Consider the following 22,152-nt stretch of genomic DNA (forward strand, 5'->3'; position numbering starts at 1 on the left):
TTGGAACATCTCCCTTCAAAATTCACCAGTTTGCACTGCTTAATTTACAGAAAGTTATGGTCTGCAATGCTACAGTGGAGCTGCAGCCCGGTCCTAGTCACTATCTCCACAAAAGTGTTAATTATAGTCGGTAATCCGATACCTCACAGTGGTGCCACGTGGCAAGGACACTCTCCATTGTCTTGACGGGGCTGTCCATTCACCTATATTTACACACATCCGAAATACAGATTCACACCGTGATTAAGGTTTGGGAGGACTGAAAGTTAGGCAGGAGTGCCCTCTTTGTGACATTTAACTAGGATATTGTACTGAAGAAAACAATGATTTGTCCTCATCAATGAATTTATTTGCCTTTCAGAAACGTAATGTGGTTCTCTACTACTATCTCTACAAAGTCTGCCAGCTCACAATACACTTATTCAAGCAGAAATGTGAAAAGCGAGTAAGTGCAGAGGCTGCTGTAATCACAGGACTTCATTGACTAGCAAACTCCCTCTACAGACACATAGACCACGTGCAATTACCTGTTTAAGTAAGATACTCAAGATATTATACCCACCCATCCATCTACATATCTATCCATCCATCTATCAGAGACAGACTTGTTGCTAGGGACGTACGGCTGGTCATCCTGATATGAATGGCTATCGTCACCGGGTAGTGTATCCCTAGAAACTGGTCCCTCCCAAATGACATCTCAAAGTTTCATTGGCACTCAGCTAATAGAAGGTGAGAAGCAGCCAGGCGGCTGTCATTCCATGCCAATCCCAATCTGCCTTATTAACCACATTTTACAGAAGAGATCATATGCTGCCCCACCAACCAATGTTCTGGCTGGTGAGGCCCCAGTAGAAAAAGTTTGAGAAGCCCTGCACTAAAAGGACCTTTTTAAAATATTTTACTGATGATTCTCCTTTAAGATAACCCCCTAATAAAAGTTGTGTCTCTCTCAGCAAAGAAAAAGTAATACAACATTGAAACAAAGCAGTCTAATCTGTGTGTAGTAAGTAAATAAATCCCAACCTCGAAGGTAAGGCAATCTACAAAAATCAATTGTGAGGGTGCAAATGAAAATTTAATAAAAATTGCAAATGTGAATTAAATAAAATCGGGTTATTTGTGATTCCCCACAATCATAGTTTGATGATTCCACCCTAGTACTGATGTATGACTGATGAAACGTCTAGGTATTATGGCTCTGTGCGTCGCAGTTTCAAAGGGGCCTTCAAAATATAATCTTCATTATTTTAAGTAAAACAAAAGCAAAAATAATTTATAAAAAAAAAAAAGGAGATAATAATGTAGATAATCTTCAAGTCGGTGATGTCATTGCATGGAGTCTTCCACTGGGTACAGGCATTGTAGATGGGCTACTGAATTATTAGTTCATGGGCATAAATGTGTCCGGTTGCAGCGCTGAGACGTTAGGACTGAGTTATCTGTAATGTTTCCAGCATGTTTTCTACGGCCTTCAGAGACATCTGCGAGTCTGTCATGGTCCGGCCTGCAAGCTGAGAACAAGAATAGTTACCGGCTTTACATTGTAAACATTACATAGACATTTTACCAAATCTCATTAAAGCTATTTTTAAAGCATAATCTCTTGCTATTTTTGGAACCATCCGGGGCACCCCTACATTCAGACAATTCAATATAATTGACTCTCCCGACTGCCCCTTACTAGGGCTCATTTGCTTCAGTATATGTGCGGCAGTCACTTAAATTATAATCCTTTTTTCCCTTACTGGTGGATTACTAATCTGTACTTTATAATCATTCTGCGCTCACTGTAATAGAAACCAGTTCTCGGTGTATTGACTTCCTAGTGAGCCTGTGATGAACAGCCAATCAGGAGAGGCAGAGCTGCAGTGGGGAGGGAGCAGCAGCCTGAACCAATGATGACAGGAGGTGTGTCTTAGACTACCTCAAGACTCCCAGTAGGCACAGTAGCGGAGCTGTAGCCACAGATTACAGATCTACCCCCAATGGATCGGAGCTAAAGTGTAGCCAAGCAGCCAGCACATAGGAAAATAGCAGGTAGGCAGCACCTTTACATACGGATTTACATATTGTATAGCTCACAACTGGACAGTTGCTTTAAGTCTCAGGTTGTGAGCGTTATTTATTTGTATTGTATAGGAAGAGAAACTAGAAACTTGTTTCTTCACTGGTGTGAATATTGACTACACTTCCAAGCATTGGAGAATCAGGTAAAAGACTTTAGCTATCAAGGGGCTACTTATTTTCCCCATTTAAATGTAATCTGCTTGCCTTTTTTATTAGATTTATAGAATACTAAAATTCTTTCCAATCCATCTCCATCTTTGAGACCCCTCTGTATTAGAAAAGCGGAGTGTGGTTGCATCCTGGAGGTCTCACCACAGGACTTTTGGGACTTAGACTTAAAGAGGCTCTGTCACCAGATTTTGCAACCCCTATCTGCTATTGCAGCAGATAGGCGCTGCAATGTAGATTACAGTAACGTTTTTATTTTTAAAAAACGAGCATTTTTGGCCAAGTTATGACCATTTTTGTAGTTATGCAAATGAGGCTTGCAAAAGTCCAAGTGGGTGTGTTTAAAAGTAAAAGTCCAAGTGGGCGTGTATTATGTGCGTACATCGGGGCGTTTTTAATACTTTCACTAGCTGGGCGCTCTGAAGAGAAGTAACATCCTCTTCTCTTCAGAACGCCCAGCTTCTGACAGTGCAGATCTGTGACGTCACTCACAGGTCCTGCATCGTGACGGCCACATCGGCACCAGAGGCTACAGTTGATTCTGCAGCAGCATCAGCGTTTGCAGGTAAGATCGACTTACCTGCAAACGCTGATGCTGCTGCAGAATCAACTGTAGCCTCTGGTGCCGATGTGGCCGTCACGATGCAGGACCTGTGAGTGACGTCACAGATCTGCACTGTCAGAAGCTGGGCGTTCTGAAGAGAAGAGGATGTTACTTCTCTTCAGAGCGCCCAGCTAGTAAAAGTATTAAAAACGCCCCGATGTACGCACATAATACACGCCCACTTGGACTTTTACTTTTAAACACACCCACTTGGACTTTTGCAAGCCTCATTTGCATAACTACAAAAATGGTCATAACTTGGCCAAAAATGCTCGTTTTTTTTTAAATAAAAACGTTACTGTAATCTACATTGCAGCGCCTATCTGCTGCAATAGCAGATAGGGGTTGCAAAATCTGGTGACAGAGCCTCTTTAAAGTGTAGCTAAATGTTTAACAAAACTTCTGACATGTCATAGTGACATGTCAGAAGTTTTGATTGGTGGGGGTCTGAGCAGTGAGAGACCCACCAATCGCTAAAACAAAGCAGCTGAAGCGCTTGTGTGAGCGCTCAGCCGCTTCGTGTCTGTTCGGCTTATTCCGGAATCCCGAATGTATCGGAGTATGGGCTCAATAGACTTTCTATTGAGCCCGTCCTCCGATACATTCATCTCTGGAAAAAGTCGAACAGACACGAAGCGGCTGAGCGCTCACACAAGCGCTTCAGCTGCTTTGTTTTAGCAATTGGTGGGAGTCTCACTGCTTGGACCCCCACCAATCAAAACTTCTGACATGTCAGAAGTTTGTTAAACAATTAGCTATACTTTAAAGAAGAACAGTCAGCTCTCCTGACATGTCGTTTTTGAAAATACTTGTATTACTTCCGAAACAATCCTGGAGCACCTTTTGTTAGAACTCCGCATTGTGATGTTCCTCTGTTACTCCTCCTGGAAATGTAAACTAAAAACAAACAACTGGGTGTTTCTAGTCCACTTGCCAATGGTGTGTGTCCCTACACATTCTGAGACTACGAAAGCCTGTTTAGGGACATGTCCTATTAACAAATGTAATGGTTACACTCAGTTGTCAATTTATTTATCAATTCCAGGAAATAATCACAGAGGGATGGCACAATTCAGATTTTTATGAATATCTTATGGGGAATACATACATGTCAGGAGAGCAGAACAGGTCCCCTTGAAAACAATGGACACCTTGTCATACTTCCAGCATTTACACTGCAGCACCCCCATAAGCAATTGCGGATTGTGCGCCCCCTGGAAATGAGGACACAACACACACACAATATAGATGTATATGCTCTTACATTAGACTTGCTTCTTCTATACACACATAATATATATATTTATTATGTAAAAAGATTTGACCGAAGCAAAAAAAAAAGAGCCCAAAGAACAGCCATTGTCTTCCTCTGCATAGCAGAGCAGCGCTAGAAAAGATTAACAGTCCAGTAAACCATTAAACTAAGGTTTAATTTCCACTCTCGAGCATTTACTCAGGAAGAAATTAAGTCCGGCCAATTAGATCTTCCTATAATTATACCGCCGGGCAGCTCTGCTGGTTGACTGAAGCCCTTTGAGTTGAGAGCTGCGGAGCACTTCATGCTGCTTTTAAAATGAGTTTTCTAACAGCCCTGACAAGCTCCATCACTCATCGGCCTGATCACACTACACATATTAGGCAGGTAAATGGCTGGCTTGTGTCAGTGAAAGACATATTTGTAATACACCGGCAATAAAGCGCCATTTTCTCTAGAGAACACTTGTGCAATTTGCTTTTGGTAAAGGGAAAAAAAAATATGTCTTCCTCTAATGTGAAAATTTAAACACTTAATAAATTTTCAATATAATGGTTTCTTTTCTGAAAAGCTGCATATTACGTCTGCGATTTATGAGCACCCCCCCAACTTCCATTCATTTAGTAAGTCTGGTATGATGTGTGTGGAAGGATTATGTGATCACGGACAGTTCCACCGAGGAGCTGGGAGTTGCCGTTAACCTGTTTCTGACCTTGAGTCATGCGACCTGATCAATCACCGGCTGGGAACAGCTTTTCTCTTTTATTACACGCTCACGGTACGATAAGGTGAGCACCGCGGATGTTTTCACCATCACTTAATTATGTCAAAATTGGACGAGTATACAGAACAGCATCTGCTAGAACCTATAACCTGGTTACACCACGTATCGCACTTTATTATACTACAGGTATTCGTTTTCTTCTTGGCTACAACACATATCTTGTTTTATTGTATTGCAAGATTCGGTTTCGGTCCTGGCAACGCTACGTGTTCTCCTGCGGTCACGTTATTAAATCATGGCCGCATTGTGTATCCAGTCATACATGACCACAGGGTTCTGCTTAAAGGGGTTGTCCATTTTTAGAAAAGCCATTTCCTTATCCCATTTCAGGGAATTTTAAGTTAATCCAGGGGGGTCGTCGGTTCATGATCCTCTTGGGCAGAGTGGAAAGCGAGCGGTTACAAAGAACATATCTCGCGCTGAGGGATCTGTCCTGTCCTACATTACACACAGACAACACATTGATATGAATAGGCACAGTTTAATGCTTACTTTCTCCTGTCAAAAATGTGAAAATTATCACGGCAGCAAAAGAGTTAAGGGGAAGCTGAGAAATTTTCTCTGCCCAGCACCATTCAAGTGAACTAGACGGGAATGGGGCAGATAATTTTTTTTTAATCATTGTAGCAAATGGTGGGGGTCTCAGCAGTCAGAATCCATCCTAGCGATAAGCCGTCACTTGCCACAACTGGAAAATCCCTTTAAAAGTGGTTAACCTCTTTGGACAAACGGTTGTTTTTTTTGTTAGAAGGGTCCTCTGATGATCAGTGTGATGGGACCTCCAGTTGTAATCTGAGAGAGAATTTAGCAGAAAATATTTAGTTCCCTGCAGCACTACCACAGGCAAAAGGAAGTACTGCACAATTTATCATTAAATCTATGGGCTGTCCATGCATGAACATGTCAGGTCCTCCAGGGCAAGAGATTCTCGTTGTAGCGCTCTACACTTCGCCTAATAGATATAGGGGAGCAGAGAGCATTTTATCTTGTGGCCTTAATGAATCATATTGATCAAATTCTAGAAATATGATACCACTGCACTAAACAAGGTTTCCACAATCCACATTCAGACAGGTCTGATATTATTTCTTCGCCTTTAGAATATTCGATGGAGCTCCAATTACAACCCAGCATGGCTGCTCTCAAATGTACCTGGCTATATATCATCTTTACGGCAGTGGAGATTCATCGCTTTATGGTTAGGACAATTAGCTGTTCAGGACTCCAGAACATATTAGCCCCTATATCCATTGTCCGTCAGCTTCTCCAAAAAAAGAAACCCTATTCGGCCATTTCTTGATTATAACATATTAACAGACGACTCAAGGTCTTATATTCATACGCGGTTTTAGGATTTTAATGCTCTTTACACACACACACATAAAAATTTCTCCTGTTACAGAACAGTACCCAGAACAAAAGGTGTATAACATAAGCGGTACACAGGAGAGATGGGGTATCTGTTTCATCCAGAGCACCTAGTGCCTGTGGCTTAATAATAGCTCTATCAGATGTGTCTGCACTGAATGCTCGGGGTGTAATGCACCTTACAAAAATTCCCATAGCTGCTGGCTAAGATAAAAGGCTTTGTCCAGCGGCACGGGTTACTCTTTATTTCCACTCTGCTCGCTGATAAACTCGAGCACGCCCGGCCTGAAGGAGAACAGAACGTCTTTTCTTTTGACGCTCCCCTTCCATTCCCAGGCAAACAGGAATGGTCCTAATCTGCTGCTACGGGAGTTTCAATTCCTTCCAGAAGAAGCTTTGATATAAAAAGCAGCGGTAATGCTTGGGAATCTTTTGATAAAATCGCTGGGACTTAAGAAATTAGGTCAGATTTCTTAGAGCCACATAAACAGTAAAAAAGAAAATGCTAAAAATATTTAAAAAAAAGTGGATTAAAAAGAAAAATCTGGAATGGGACTATTTTTGCTGCTGTAAGAGTAAGGTCTATTGTACATACAAAATACTGGGGTATTTTTTCAGAACTCGCCATAAAATCCTATTCTTGCTGAGTACTTTGGTCTGGGCAGGCTCTACCCTTTCTACTGACAACAGACTTTTAGCCTAATGTGTCCGATTTAGGGAAATTAAATAGTGAGCTCATTTTTGGGAGTGATGAAAATCTCTGTAAATGGCTGCAGAACATGGAGGTGCAATATAATCAGCAGCAAGCTTTTTTATTTTATTTAGATTTTCTTTTCACAAGGTGACTAAATATGGCATTTCAGTTCCCTTGTTCCACTACCAACTTAAAGGGGTTGTGCAGCGCCTCTTTCTTTAGTCCGATGCCCAACAGGTATCGTGCACGTGTCCTTTTAGTTAGATTACGACATCTGCACGATACCTGCTGGGCGCCAGACGGTTGCCTTTTAAAATGTCCCACCTTGCGAGCAGCATCGTCTCTCGATGCCTAATGTCAGATCGGGTGGAAGAGATAGGCATAGCACAATCCTTTAGGCCGAATTCCCACAGGACGCATACGCTGCGAAAAAACCACGCAGCATATTCGACCTGGAACCCGCAGAACTTTCCGTCCGAAAACCGCACCACATTGTGCAACGGAAAATCAACTAAAACACAGCATAAATTGACACGCTGCGGAAGTAAATTCAGCGCCGCAGGTGAATTTATTGATGTTTACACTGCGTTTTTTTTCCTTAGCATGGGCATGAGATTATCGGAATCTGATCGACTTTGCTGCTGCTGTAAATGTTGCGGAATTTCGCACATAATTCCGTTGCGGAAATTCCGCAATTTTTACGCTACGTGGGAACCCAGCCTTAAGGTACCAGACAGAGCTGGTTATCCATGCTAGTCCCCGTTCTTACGGGTACATATAGGAACAGGCAAGATGCTTTTCGATTATCCGTCCTGGCGGTAGTTAGAAAAAATAAGGAAACCTGGAAGGATTAAACAAAAAATATAAAATCAATAACAAACAGCAACCCGCACAGTCCCGGAAGAAAACAAAACCCGGATCCCGGCAAATAATTTGTTTCGCCCAATGAACAAGAGTTTATGTAGCCAGCTCAAAGCACAGTGGCTAAAACAACCTTAAGCAGAAATTGTTGGGGTGACTTGTATGACCGGAAGGAGCAGGCACCATGAACGTCAACGAAGAAGAGACACCCCCCCACCCCCCACCATATACACAACCACCGATCAGATGGATTTTATACTGAATTTGCGGACAGATCCGATCTTCAAGCTCAGGTTCTCCCCTCACTCATCATTTGTTGGTGGTGTGGGAAGGCACTCTCTCTCCATACAGTGAAGTGATAGCACTATAGGAAGAGAACCGCTTGGACTTCCACAAGGAATTGTAGTGCGTGTACCAAATCCGTAGACCAGTAAGCTTTCCCCGCTTGATGCTTCTGCAGTGATCTCATCCAGATGCTTCGTGAAGAGTCTGCCTCCAATGAAGGGGCGGCCAGTGAGAGTCTTGGTCATGTCAACTGGCCAGCAACATTTAAAGGGGTCTTATGAAATTTGCAAAGAATATCTGCTTTTCACCCACCAGAAACAATACCCCCAGCAATCAGCTGTAATACGCCAGGGAACCCAGTAGCACATGCTCAGTTACCCTGCAGCGCCATCGCAAGATAAATTAAGTATTACACCGTTTCCATGGAAATCTACGAGTGGTTCGTGTAATGCACAGCTGTACCGGTTCTGAGTAAGAGATGCTCTTTATAGCCACTATCTGATGTGGCTTAAAGAGGACCCGCTGTCACTAGGTCATATAATTTGAACTGGCTCACTCACCTGAATAACGCTGTCTTCCCACGCTGTTTTTCTTATTTTCCTGGACCCCCCGTTCAAGACATAACCCCACTGGTGTGTTGGCCTACTATATCCTAGTTTGCTGTAGTTAGTCAACAGGGCGTAAACTACTTTCAAGCTGCCTCATGCTGATTGGTCAGCATCAGAGAGGCGGGGCAGCTAGCTCCACCCCATTGGCCAACTAAAGCAAATTAGCATATAGGCAGCCAACAACAGTAGGCAACATCTCTGGAATGTGTGGGGGGGGGGGGGTCCAGGAAAAAAAAAAAAGCGCTGGAACAAGGGAGACAGCGCTGTTTAGGTCAGATAACCAGTTCAACTTATATGACCTAGGGACCGATCCGCCTTAAAGAGGGGGATGGGCTCAATCCATTTTTATACTTCAGACAGCCCATTTAAGTGAATAGCCATGCAATCTCCACAGACAAACATCAGGGGTGAAACGCGTCATGCTGAAGAGCTTAGTGACTTTCATTGTGGCACTGTCTTAACGTACCACCTTCCCAAAAATAGTTTATTAAATTTCTGCCTTACTAGAGCTCGGTCAGCAGTAAAAACTGCTATTGAGAAGTGGAAGTTTCTAGGAGAAACAAGAGCGGTAGTCCCCACAAGCTCACAGAACGAACCTGCCGCATGGCGCGTAAAAATGACTGCCCTCAGTCGTAACACTCACTACTGTCTCTACACGTCACATCAGAGCAAGGACTGTTCACCAGGAACGTCACAGATCGTGTTTCAATGGTTGTGGAGGACACCGACTTGAGACCACAGAGCCCTCAACCTCCTTTGAACCTCCCTAGGATGAGCTGTATCATTGCATAACATCAGTGTCAATCTCAGTAACGCGCTTTGAGCTGCATATCTGCCAATTCCTGCTGTTCCAAAATCTATAAGAAGTCCTTCCCTAGCAAAGACGAGACTAACTCCACCTAAATGGCCATCGTCTTGTTGCGTAGCTGCTGGTCATCTAGTCTGAATAACAAATACAAATCACAAATTTTAGGGCGAAACATAATAAAATGTCAGTATAAAGAGGTCCATACTAACAAGATTCACACATTGATTGAAAAGACAACGTGCAAAAAGAATTGACATTAGATCCGGCAAAATCAGAGATTCTAATAAAATCCGGCTGCCTGGACTTAATTGTACTTGAACGTGTTGCTTCTCTAAGAACACTTATGTATGTAGATGTCAAACATAATTCCAATCATTGGCTTACAACAAGCTGACGGAGGTCATTTTCTCTGACAAGCAATTAGTCTGTCTACATTAATCACGAGGAGCAACCTGAAGTGGTTACACCAAAATTATTGCAGCTTTGCCACATCTACAATTATAAACAAGGGTCAGGCGTATTAAAATTCAATAACGTGTCCAAAAAAGTGTTTAACTGGAAAAATAAAAAAGTCAATGGGATCTCATTAATGCACTGTCTGAGCAATAATATACTGCGTCTTTCAGCGCCAACATTTTCCCTGTTGTAAGACATGCAAAACCACATACCAAGAATTTAAAGTAGCAAGAACTTTATTCTACAAGAAGAACTTCTCGGAATGACCAAATAGTTAGTCCTCCAACCGCAGGCCATGTATAAAACAAATGACAAAAATAATAATCAAATGGTGGAATTGACAGCATTTAAAGGGGTTATTAATTTGATGGCCTTTCCTAAGGATAGGCCATCAATATTAGATTGGTGGGAGTCCGACTTTCGGCACCCCTGCCAATGAGCGGTTTGAAGGGGCCGTGGCGCTTGTACGAGCGCCGCAGCAACTTATTGGTTTACACCATTCTCTTCTTTGTTCACACTTGCATGCACCGTTACATTTGAAGCGGCCGTGCAATGTACTGAAACAATGTCCCATTGGCTACAATTTAGGACAGTGGTGCAATACCTTGCATGACCGCTACAAACGTAACGCCATGTGCAAATGCAAACGAGGAGGAGAACCTTGTAAACAAGTAAGAGGCAGCAGCGCTCGTAGGAGATTGAGGTCTCAGTTGGAAATATTGGGCCTTTTGGTGGAAGTTTTATTTTCCACTGTATGGATGTGCAGTGTTGGTTCATGGTCCATACAGCAGTGTATACAGTCACTACTTACGGAGTACCTCAAAGTCCATGTGAGTCAATAGACGCAAATGGAAGTTCATGTGTGTACATTAATTAAAAAAAGTTCTGAATTCAGAATAAAATCTATGCTCATTAGATGGGTCAAGGTCTCCCGAAACTTATCCCGACAAAACCAGCTATTGATCATTAGAGTGCGTTGTATTCCACAATACATAACCCAATACTGTGAATGGATCGCTCAGAAATGCAGTCTTCAGTTACATCACTACTTGTAAGAAAAAGGCAAGTTCAACCTTTCTTAGACTACGTTGTTTGATCCAGAAGGCGGCATACTGAAACAAGTTGGGTGACCGTAGCCAATTTGGCCACAGTGCAGACAATTCCTTCCTATCCAATTCTAGTGATCCTAACCAAGATCACTAGAATCCCCCCCCCCCCCATCCCATATTAACTATAACTCAAAATACCATCAGTCATGTTTAAGTATTTGCCATTGCTGTGCCTTGTGGTGGAGCATTTTTCATATACGGAGGATGGGACTGCCTTCTCTCCATATATAAATAATGTTCTCTAGTCCATTGCATTGCTCTTGGAATAAAAAGTTAATGTGGCAATTCATTGTGTTGACCTTATACATATTTCTACAAACTAATCAGAAAACATCTAAAGCTTTATTTATAAGGCTTTTTCAAAGCTGAACAAGCCCAATTTATTACATTTTAAAGTAGTAAAAAAAGAGACACCCCCATCCCATTTATGAATCTTGTGGCCCACATTTAAACCCCCTCATTGTAACTGCTTTGCAGCTGCTGCTTGGCACTGAGTGCTGTGGTTCATCTTGGGCTACATGCACACGGCTGTTTTCGTCAGTGTGCGTTCCTTTTTTTTTTTTTTAACAAATAGCACACTGACCCATTTATTTTTAGGACCCTATGCACACCACCGTGTTTTTCAAGGGTCAGTGTGGGGGCCATGTGACCAGTACGCAAAAGAGCGGGTCCTATTCCTGCCCATGTATGCAGCTCAGTCTCGCCTAATCAAGTCTATGGTGATGTGAAAGCCACTGACGGCACACAAATGACATCCGTGCGCGGTCCATATTCCGTCCGTGTTTTGTGCATCCGTTGTTTATGGGCCGTAAAATACAAACGGTCGTGTGTACAAAGCCTTAATGGTGACAAGTATACTCAAGTCCTTTTCTTGTTCTCGTATCCCCATTTGTTTGCCATTTTTTTCCTGCAGCCTAGGTGCATAGCTTAACATTTGCCATTTACTAGCCCAAACTTCCAGCTTGTTGAAGTGCAACATACACATTAGCAAAGTAAAAATAAATAGTATTTCGATTCCTGCAATTAAAATGATGAAGTTCATCATCTACCTGGTAAGCTTTCTTTATTTGATTGGCAGCCCATGTAGCAAATTTCACATTGTCCTTCTTCATCTTTGCGCTGGCTTTGGGATTGGACGCAATGTGGATTGATGACTGGAATGAGACAGGATTGGGTACAAGGGTAAACATACGACACATGCGAGTGATTGTTTTTACCATTTGCCCGTACGCTCCTGAAGACGGATTACAATCCACTCAACCTCTTAATCTTCTAGTCACTTTGCACAAATAACATGATTTCCTGGCTCTGCACAGTCGCTCTGATCGTTTCCATGGGCCAGCGTTCATACAACGCACAGTCCACAATGAACTTGTTAACAAGAATGCGCGATCACAGAACGCCAGGAACTTATAATAACAAATGAAATTAGCTAAATTGTTGTAAAATAAAACAAAGTAGATGAAACTTGAATGTTGCGTTGTAATGGAGAACATTCTCATAAAACTTTGCACTCTTGCTAACTACTTGGTCACTGCGACTTTTTGCAGAACGACTTTACAATTGTAATCGCGTGACAGCTGCAGTCCAGAGGAATACTTTTGAGACGTATGCAGCTGTCACCACTCGATAGCTAAAGGGGTTGACCAGGACTTGAAAAAAGGGTCCACTTTTTTTTCTAGAAACAGCGCTACACTTTTCCATTGGATGTGTCTGGTATTACAACACCAAACGTAGCCAATGGACAAGTGTAACGCTGTTTCTAGGGAAAAAAAAAAAAAAGGCAGATCCATTTTTTTAGACTTCTGGCCAACACCCTTTAACCTTTCTGCTGCCACTACAATTATCACAAATTTGACGTACACAAGTAGACCTTAATTATAAAATATAAAATTCTTATTATACTCACATACCCACAAATTTTCAGAAAGTAGACACCTGGCACATTGTAAAAATGCCAACCCAAACAATTTTGCATCAAAGTGTAACGTTGTGTATTCCGGAATCATGGAGTTGGCAAATGGTCTGATTGGGGGCAGGGGGTGATTAGATGTGGAACTGCTCATCTTCTCACCCTCGGTAGTAGGGGGGGGGGAAAAAGGGACCCCCCCTAAAAGTGATCAGAGCACATATTCTCTCCCTGATTGGTAAAAGGGTGTAATAACATGAAGAAAAGCCCCTGTATCACCGCCCGGGGGTCAATGGAGGCTATACAGGGGGGAGACAGGACAGTAACCGGCTTTCTTCCGGCTCCAACATTCAGTTACTCATCCTCCAACGCCTGCCTTACGTAGACACGAAACCAGGACGTATAAGGCTACATACACACATTGCAGAATTTGATGTGGAAAATCTGCATCAAAACAGCACATGTCATTCTGCAGGTAAAAGCCGTACTTAATATTGGAGGTTTTTTATGCTTTTTTTAGGTGCGGTTTTAGGCTGATCCTGCTCCATACGCTTCAGGTGTCAGCTGTGTATTACAGCTAACACCTTGTACTAACGGCCAGGATCAGAGAGAACTCCTATCTCGGCCGTATAACTGCTTAGGTGCCACGGTCAACAGTGGCCGTGGCATCTAAGCAGTGAGACGGGGTGGGGCCCCACCACTATAACCCCACACCCCTCCTGTGATCGCAGGGTGCCGATGGCTGTCACGGTCTTTTAAGTCCTGCCGGAGACCAGCAGAAAGCACAATACACTGAAATACATAAGCATTGCAGTGTATTGTGCAAACGATCCCAAGTTCAAGTCCAACGGGGATGAAAAAACAGAAGGTTTACTCTAGAAAAATGGATAAGACTAAAAGGAGACAGGAAAACTATGAGATAATGGTTTTATATAACACAAAGCTCGTATAGCTACTACCTTTTCATACAACCATTTTATTAACTTACTATATAAAGACCAAACAAAGCTCTCATATTGTGGTTGTTCAGCTTCAGGGACTGGGAAAAATATTTTCTAGCCAGTTCAAGGTTTTCAAGTCCACCCTGCGTGTATTTTACCTGCAAATATAACAATACAAACATCAGCTGGTATACAGTATAGATAAAACTCAATAAAAGTAAATATATATGTTAATAAAAAGGTCTTTTATACACCGTACAGCTAAATGTTTGTTGACACCCCTCCCTTGAGTTAAGATGTTTCAGCCACACTTATTGCCAACAGCTGAATAAAATGAAGCATACAGTCATGTCATCTCCATAGACAAACATTGGTAATAATATGGGCTGCACTGAAGAGCTCAGTGACTTTTAACATGGCACTGTCATGGAATGGCACTTTTGCCACAAGTCAGTTCATGACATTTTTGATCTGCTAGATCAGTCCCGGTCACCTGTAAGTGCTATTATTGTGAAGTGATTAGACCGATTATAGAAGAAGATCTACACATAGATATCACCATGAATAAAAATACAATCCAATAAAAATACACAATAAAAAGGAGTTTCACAAACAAGACTGTATCCATAGGTCATATGCACGTAATTCTTAGGGATGGTTAAAGCATTGACACTCTCATATACACTACCGTTCAAAGGTTTAGGGTCACTTAGAAACTTCCTTATTTTTGAAAGAAAAGCACAGTTTTTTTCAATGAAGATAACATTAAATTAATCAGAAATACACTCTATACATTGTTAATGTGCTAAATGACTATTCTAGCTGCAAACATCTTGTTTTTAATGCAATATCTACATAGGTGTATAGAGGCCTATTTCCAGCAACCATCACTCCAGTGGTCTAATGGTACATTGTGTTTGCTAACCGTGTTAGAAGGCTAATGAATGATTAGAAAACACTTGAAAACCCTTGTGCAATTATGTTAGCACCGCTGTAAACAGTTTTGCTGTTTAGAGGAGCTATAAAACTGACCTTCCTTTGAGCTAGTTGAGAATCTGGAGCATTACATTTGTGGGTTCGATTAAACTCTCCAAATGGCTAGAAAAAGAGAGCTTTCATGTGAAACTCGACAGTCTATTCTTGTTCTTAGAAATGAAGGCTATTCCATGTGAGAAATTGCCAAGAAACTGAAGATTTCCTACAACGGTGTGTACTACTCCCTTCAGAGGACAGCACACACAGGCTCTAACCAGAGTAGAAAGAGAAGTGGGAGGCCACGCTGCACAACTGAGCAACAAGACAAGTACATTAGAGTCTCTAGTTTGAGAAATAGACGCCTCACAGATCCTCAACTGGCAGCTTCATTAAATAGTACCTGCAAAACGCCAGTGTCAACGTCTACAGTGAAGAGGCGACTCCGGGATGCTGGCCTTCAGGGCAGAGTGGCAAAGAAAAAGCCATATCTGAGACTGGCTAATAAAAGGAAAAGATTAATATGGGCAAAGGCACACAGACATTGGACAGAGGAAGATTGGAAAAAAGTGTTCTGGACAGACAAATCGAAGTTTGAGGTGTTTGGATCACACAGAAGAACATTTGTGAGACGCAGAACAACTGAAAAGATGCTGGAAGAGTGCCTGACGCCATCTGTCAAGCATGGTGGAGGTAATGTGATGGTCTGGGGTTGCTTTGGTGCTGGTAAAGTGGGAGATTTGTACAAGGTAAAAGGGATTTTGAATAAGGAAGGCTATCACTCCATTTTGCAACGCCATGCCATACCCTGTGGACAGCGCTTGATTGGAGCCAATTCCATCCTACAACAGGACAATGACCCAAAGCACACCTCCAAATTCTGCAAGAACTATTTAGGGAAGAAGCAGGCAGCTGGTATTCTATCTGTAATGGAGTGGCCAGCGCAGTCAACAGATCTCAACCCCATAGAGCTGTTGTGGGAGCAGCTTGACCGTATGGTACGCAAGAAGTGCCCATCAAGCCAATCCAACTTGTGGGAGGGGCTTCTGGAAGCATGGGGTGAAATTTCTCCCGATTACCTCAGCAAATTAACAGCTAGAATGCCAAAGGTCTGCAATGCTGTAATTGCTGCAAATGGAGCATTCTTTGACGAAAGCAAAGTTTGAAGGAGAGAATTATTATTTCAAATAAAAATCATTATTTCTAACCCCTTGTCAATGTCTTGACTATATTTTCTAGTCATTTTGCAACTCATTTGATAAATACAAGTGTGAGTTTTCATGGAAAACACAAAATTGTCTAGGTGACCCAACTTTTGAACGGTAGTGTAGGAGATGACCAAATATAAGACACAGGTACAATGACTATAGGACTCATTTTTAATGTGACTTTTATTGGATTGCATCAATAAGGACTTTATTCTTATTAATGGATGATTGGCTCTACAACACTCTATTCTGAAGTGACATCAGCACAAGAACTGTACGTTAGGAGCTTCATGATATGGGTTTATATGGTCGAGCAGATGCCTAAAATTTGATGGGGGAGGGATAATGGTCTGGGCTATTTCCAGGGTTTTGTCCCTTATTTTCAGTGAATAGTAATGTTAGTGTTTCAGCATACCAAGATATTTTGGACAATTGTAGCTTCCAACTTTGTGGGAACAGTTTGGGATTCGGCCCTTTTCTGTTCCAGCATGACTGTGCCCCAGTGCACAAGGTCCCAAAAGACATGGTTGGGGGGAGTTTGGTGTGGATGAACTTGAGTGGCTGCACAGAGCCCTGACCTCAAGCCCATCCAACACCTTTGGGATAAATTGAAACGGCAATTGTGAGACAGATCTTCATGTCCTACAAAAGTACCTGTGTTTTGTAATGGGATACCCAACAACAACATATAGGTGATGGTCAGGTGTCCAAATATGGTTGGCCATATACTGTACTATTCATTCAAGGTGCCGATCACTTCATTATTTCACCAAGTGTGCTCAATAGTACAGTAAGAGAATTGACATGCAAAAGGTAGGTCATTTGTAAAGGTGTAAAGGTCCAAATCTCCTGACGCTCCGCAGTGGGGTTGACATCATTCGTAAACGATTAGTTTTTTCTGTTGTATATTATTTGATACATGAACTCAGGTAAATGACTCTATAAATACAAGTTCCACAGTAAATACTCACTTCAGCAAACTGCTGGTAGTAGAAGTGGTTGTGCGGGTTCGTCAGAATGAGTTCCTCCAGGCAAAAAGCCGCTTTTGCATATCTGTAGGGTTTTGGTAGAAAACATAAAAATGTACATATAAAATCTGCATCATACAATCCCAACGATCAGTGTTTCTCACTGAAAACAAATAAATTCTGTCAAAAAGCATGTGACGACGTGGTCCACTTGGCTATAAAACCTCCATTTTACAGGAAGCCCCATAATAGAACAGTATCATACGTTTTTTAGTCTCAGACAACCTGCAGCTATGGTTCTGATGCTACAGGATATCACCACCGATTTGGAGACTTTCCGTGTGTTAGCAGTCACTATATTACACATTTATTTCTGTTCCTTATAAAGTGCTGACTTATTTCACAGAACTATACAAAACTGATCGCCATTGTCCCTGTCCCCAATGGGGCTCACAGTCACTTACCTCATCCACTCACACTGGTGATATTCACAATTTCATAGGAATCCAATTGCCCTATCAGTATGTATATAAAGTGTGGGAGGAAACTGAACAGGGAGCACCTACAAACTCCAAATGTCCCGTTTACACCGACGTAAGATTGGTGATTTACAAAATCCTTAAGTATCTGATGGACATTTCCATCAGTACAATCATCATAAAGAGGTGTCCACCCTTAACTTTTATTGAATTGCATTAAGTTTACAATTTGTCATGAAACCAATTCAATACAATCTCGCGACATCCAGTAAAGACCGTGTACATTTAACATGGAAGTCTACGGGCGATGAATGGCTTCCATCGGAGGCAACCGTCACAGCCATTCAGTAAAAAAGGTATACGTTAACGTGTATGTTTTTTAACATGAGTCTATTGGGCGACCGTCTGAGATATATAGTTTTTTTTTTTTACCAAGTTTAAAACCTCACTCCACAGATCTTCGGAGATGTCAGGTTTATGCCTAGTTCACATTGCGTTTTTGCCCTATGTTTAGCGCACGTGTTAAGAAAGCTGCTGGAATACACAATAAATGTGTCCATAGGGCTCCATTAGCCAATGGAGAGTTCTTGGAGGATGGAATAGCATAGTAGACTATGCTAATCCATCCTGAGGGATCCTGCAAAAAAAAAAAAACAAAAACAAAAAAAACGTATATACCGTGTGGTTTAAATTTTTTACATGGGAGCCTATAAGTGGCATCCGACACAGGTATACGTTAAACGTATATGTCGGGAAACTCCCAACATATCTGTCTATATATGGACAGTAACGTCAATATACCCAACATCGGAGTCCCCGGGCAGAGCATTGGAACTTTGTCCCTGGGGAAGCTCCTGACATCACTGTCCATATATAGACAGTGATGTCAGGGGCTTCTTCAGGGTCAGAGTTTTGCGGCTTAGAGCTCTTCCAATGCTCCGGCCAGGGACTCTTGCATTGTAGCTCCTGACATCACTGTTAATCAGGTAGAGCTCTGCCTGGGGTGGTTGGGTGACTTATTCCACCATATACCTATACAGTGGGATACGTTTCAGCCACCCATTGGAGGTATACGTCGGGAGTCCTTACCTATTCACAACACGTTATAGCCTTTTGTCTGAGGTATACGTCTCTATTGGAAGGCTAGAACGTGATGAGAACAGGGCCTAAGAGATAAGTTAAGAGAGAGGACACGTCTGTACATAAGCCGCCATTTTCAGTTGTAGTGACATGTGTTAGAAATTTTGGATGAGCAATAATTACATTTCGGTAAACCGCTAAAGATCATTTTTATGTCTGCAGGAACAATGATAAATGATGGTATTATCTTTATTCATTCATCTTTTCATGCATTTAAAATGGCAAATAATTGTTATGGTCACTTGGAAAAAAAAAAAAAGAATCATAACAATTATTGGTACGTGTAATCATGTCCTTCCAAGTACAGAATGCCACAGGGATCAGTTCTCTTACATCCGAGTAATACAGGGACACTTAAAGAATTACTCAACATCTAAAAGCATTGCACAAGTTAAACCGACGTAAAGACTTGAGTGAATTTTAACCCCCCCCCCCCCCTTACTCCAGCCACATTCAAGTATTAAATGAAGATTCTGCTGGTCGCTACGCTAAAATGTCTGCATTGTATCTGCGCTCACACATGACGTGACGTACAAGCGAAGAGTCCCCTATGAAATGGTCACCTGATCTCCCACAATGCACTGCACACTGGTAACAGGAATCCAGCCGAAATCAGAATTTAGCTTTGGAAGTGGACAGAGTGAGTAAAAGGCATGTTGTACCTCAAAACTATTAAAAATAAAGTATATTAATATCTTATGCAGATTCAAACTATAAATTGGGAAAAAAACATTGGAGGCAAGTTTAAAGAATGACATTTAAAAAACAGAACGAAAAACAAAAATAAATGGGGACAAAAACCCCTTTATCCAGAAGGTAAACTCTCCACCGCGCTCCATATAGAAGAATACAACGTGGAGTGTAATCGGGATAGACTCTTAAGACTGATGAATAGACATGCGTGGTCTTTAGAGGGAGGACAGAACACAGGCGGCGATATGGGAGAACTGCACTAAGCTGTCGGCTAATCCTTTCATGCCAGAATTTCCTCCTGTCAATACGACTATAAAAGCCTAACAAAAACATTACACATCCAATAAGTAGGTTCGGATCACAGATAGAATTCCCCATTGTCCCTGGCTTTATACCTTGGCAACACAGGCTCGTCCTAAATATAAAGACTTGTCTGGGAAAGGAAATGTAATATTTTTTTTTTATTAAAATAAGGGAATTTCAATTAGAAATACGCAGACACGTGGTAAAAAATAAAATGATCTACAGATACACAATTTGTCTATGTACCGTGCAAAAATCCTGTCTTGTGAATGCATATACACATTTTAATTTTCTTTTTTTTATTAAGGACTTGTCAGAGATGGAAGAAACCATGGCTGTATTTATACAAAAACAGCCCCCCTCTTGTCTATGGGCTGTGTGTGGTATTGCAGCTCAGCCCCATTTAAGCAACGACTGCAATACTTTATACAATAGTATTACAATTTTCCCATATACTTTCTGTATCAATTGCTCACAGCTTTTAAAATCTCTGCTTGCTGTCGTTTAATAGGAACCTTTACTGTTTACTCCCAGGGGATACAAATGCGTCCTGTTATGTGATGGACCCACAGGTGCTCGTCCTGCTAAAGTTGATGCTTTTTAACAAGCCGAAGGGGCACAGTGCTCAGCGGTGCTCGGACCCCCCACCGATCAAAACCTCGGACGTGTCTCTAAGATATGTGAGAAGGGTTTTGGAACAAGTTACCCTTTAAAGGGAACAGGTCAGCCATTTCTAGGTCTCATAACTGCTGATAGGGCGATACAGGGGAGGGGAAGAGCATTTTAAACGTCCCTTTTTTCTCGGTCATGCAAGTTGCACGATCAAGAAAACGATGTTTGATTCCCCCGGCGTGTTTATCGCAACTGCCACGGAGGCAGGACTTCATGTGAAAGTGCTCCCGTACTGCCCGCCGCAAGCCCCACCCTCCAGAGTAACGGCTCTAGCGGTTTCCTGATTGGCTGCTAGAGCTGTCATTTGCGACCACCATGCCGTGGGAATCAAATGTCTGTTTTTCGGTCATACACTTGTATTACTGAGTAAAGAGGTAAGTAAAAAACGCCCGGCCAGTCAGCAGTTTTGAGGCCTCATACCTGCTGACAGGTTCCCTTTAAGTTCATGCTATAACCATCTTCATAATCATCTACACAGGAAATTTCTCCAGTGACTTACTCAAGTTCATTGATATAAAGTTCCGCCAGTTCGTGCCAAGCTTCTTGGTCACCTACAAATCTGCAACAAGAAGGTCAGATGCTTGAGAAATACGGTTTGGGTGGGAAAGAAAGTTTGGAAAAAAGTAAAACAGGGCTAAATCACATGCAAATTCCATTTTAATTAAATATGATATATATATATATATAAGTGCAAAACAAAATCCCCTTTTAAAACACTCACTGTTCCAAATACTCATTCAGCTCTCGGATTGCCTCTGCGTTTCTCCCCTGGGCTTTGCGAATGGCAATCTTCCTCTTTCTTGTCGCCTATAGGTTGACATTAAGAAAGGATTAGACTCTTGGTAAAGTAGGCAATTTGACTGTGTAAATTATTATCTCAATGCCAGAGGAATTCCACTGTTTGTCTGGAGTATATAAACACACGCTATGCTGTTCAACTGACACAATGCAAAACTCATCCAGCGATAGCATTACGTATGCCCGGCCATTGATACCAACACTATGCATCGCTTCTTCCAAAGAAGTGTCCCGCCAGAATGTAGTAATTACAAACCAGCAGGGAAGACTAATCCTGGTGTCCCATTCACGGCTGTATCTCTCCTTCCTGTCATTGCAATAATCTCTGCAGAAGAATAAAAGGTTTAACTGCCCCCAAAGGAAGGAAATTGAAGGGGCTTGTAATATCGCTAAGCCAGGGATGGACATAATACCGAAGACTAAGAGCCAGCTGACCTTCTCACTGGCCCAGCAATAACGTATTGATAGACGACCAACCCGAAAAGTTAGGTGGCAATATCCAATTTCTAGGTACGTTGGCTACTTGAGAATTATCCAGCCGTGCTATAGCGTCTAGTAGAAGTGTAAACATTATTATAAGACGTGTTATTTCGTCATTTCTTGGTTAGAATGGTTTTTGGGAAAGCTGGGTGACAACCAACATAGCGGACGTTACAGCTCCCTCTGTCATCCAGGTTTCTTAGGGTCCTGAAGTATTAATGAAAAAGCAGTTTCCAGCCTTTGTGGCACCATATGTACAACCTGCACTACTCCACGGGGTCCAGCAGGTGAGGGGGCACACTGCTACCTTCAAGGGGTTGATTTATGAAGCCAACGCCTGTCCATAAGCCCTATCAGGACATACAGACGGCAAAGAAAGTGGTCCCCCATCTTGGGCTATGAGGTAGAACAGAGATCCGCTCTGTAAGGGCAGCTCCCACTCTGGGGACCTCAAGCTGACCAAATATTACAGAGGAAATATCTGGATGGCTGCAGTATCCGAAACTACTGAAATGTCTG

At 42.1% G+C, this 22,152-nt stretch overlaps 1 protein-coding gene across 3 annotated transcripts in view; it reads right to left on the reverse strand.

Moving 5' to 3' along the window:
* Positions 1-1,056: 1,056 nt before the first annotated feature.
* Positions 1,057-22,152, reverse strand: part of EMC2 (ER membrane protein complex subunit 2) — a 74,841-nt gene continuing 53,745 nt past the window's right edge. For all 3 annotated transcript variants that reach the window (XM_075825827.1, XM_075825826.1, XM_075825825.1), the window contains exons 7-12: positions 21,077-21,162; positions 20,855-20,914; positions 17,072-17,153; positions 13,968-14,078; positions 12,120-12,224; positions 1,057-1,514 (exon numbers count right to left, since the gene is read on the reverse strand). In XM_075825827.1, the coding sequence (XP_075681942.1) occupies positions 1,428-1,514; positions 12,120-12,224; positions 13,968-14,078; positions 17,072-17,153; positions 20,855-20,914; positions 21,077-21,162 (531 nt within the window). In that variant the 3' untranslated portion in view covers positions 1,057-1,427. The remainder of the gene's footprint in view (positions 1,515-12,119; positions 12,225-13,967; positions 14,079-17,071; positions 17,154-20,854; positions 20,915-21,076; positions 21,163-22,152) is intronic.

This window comes from Rhinoderma darwinii, chromosome 5, assembly GCF_050947455.1.
Source record: "Rhinoderma darwinii isolate aRhiDar2 chromosome 5, aRhiDar2.hap1, whole genome shotgun sequence".
Taxonomy (NCBI): domain Eukaryota; kingdom Metazoa; phylum Chordata; class Amphibia; order Anura; family Rhinodermatidae; genus Rhinoderma; species Rhinoderma darwinii.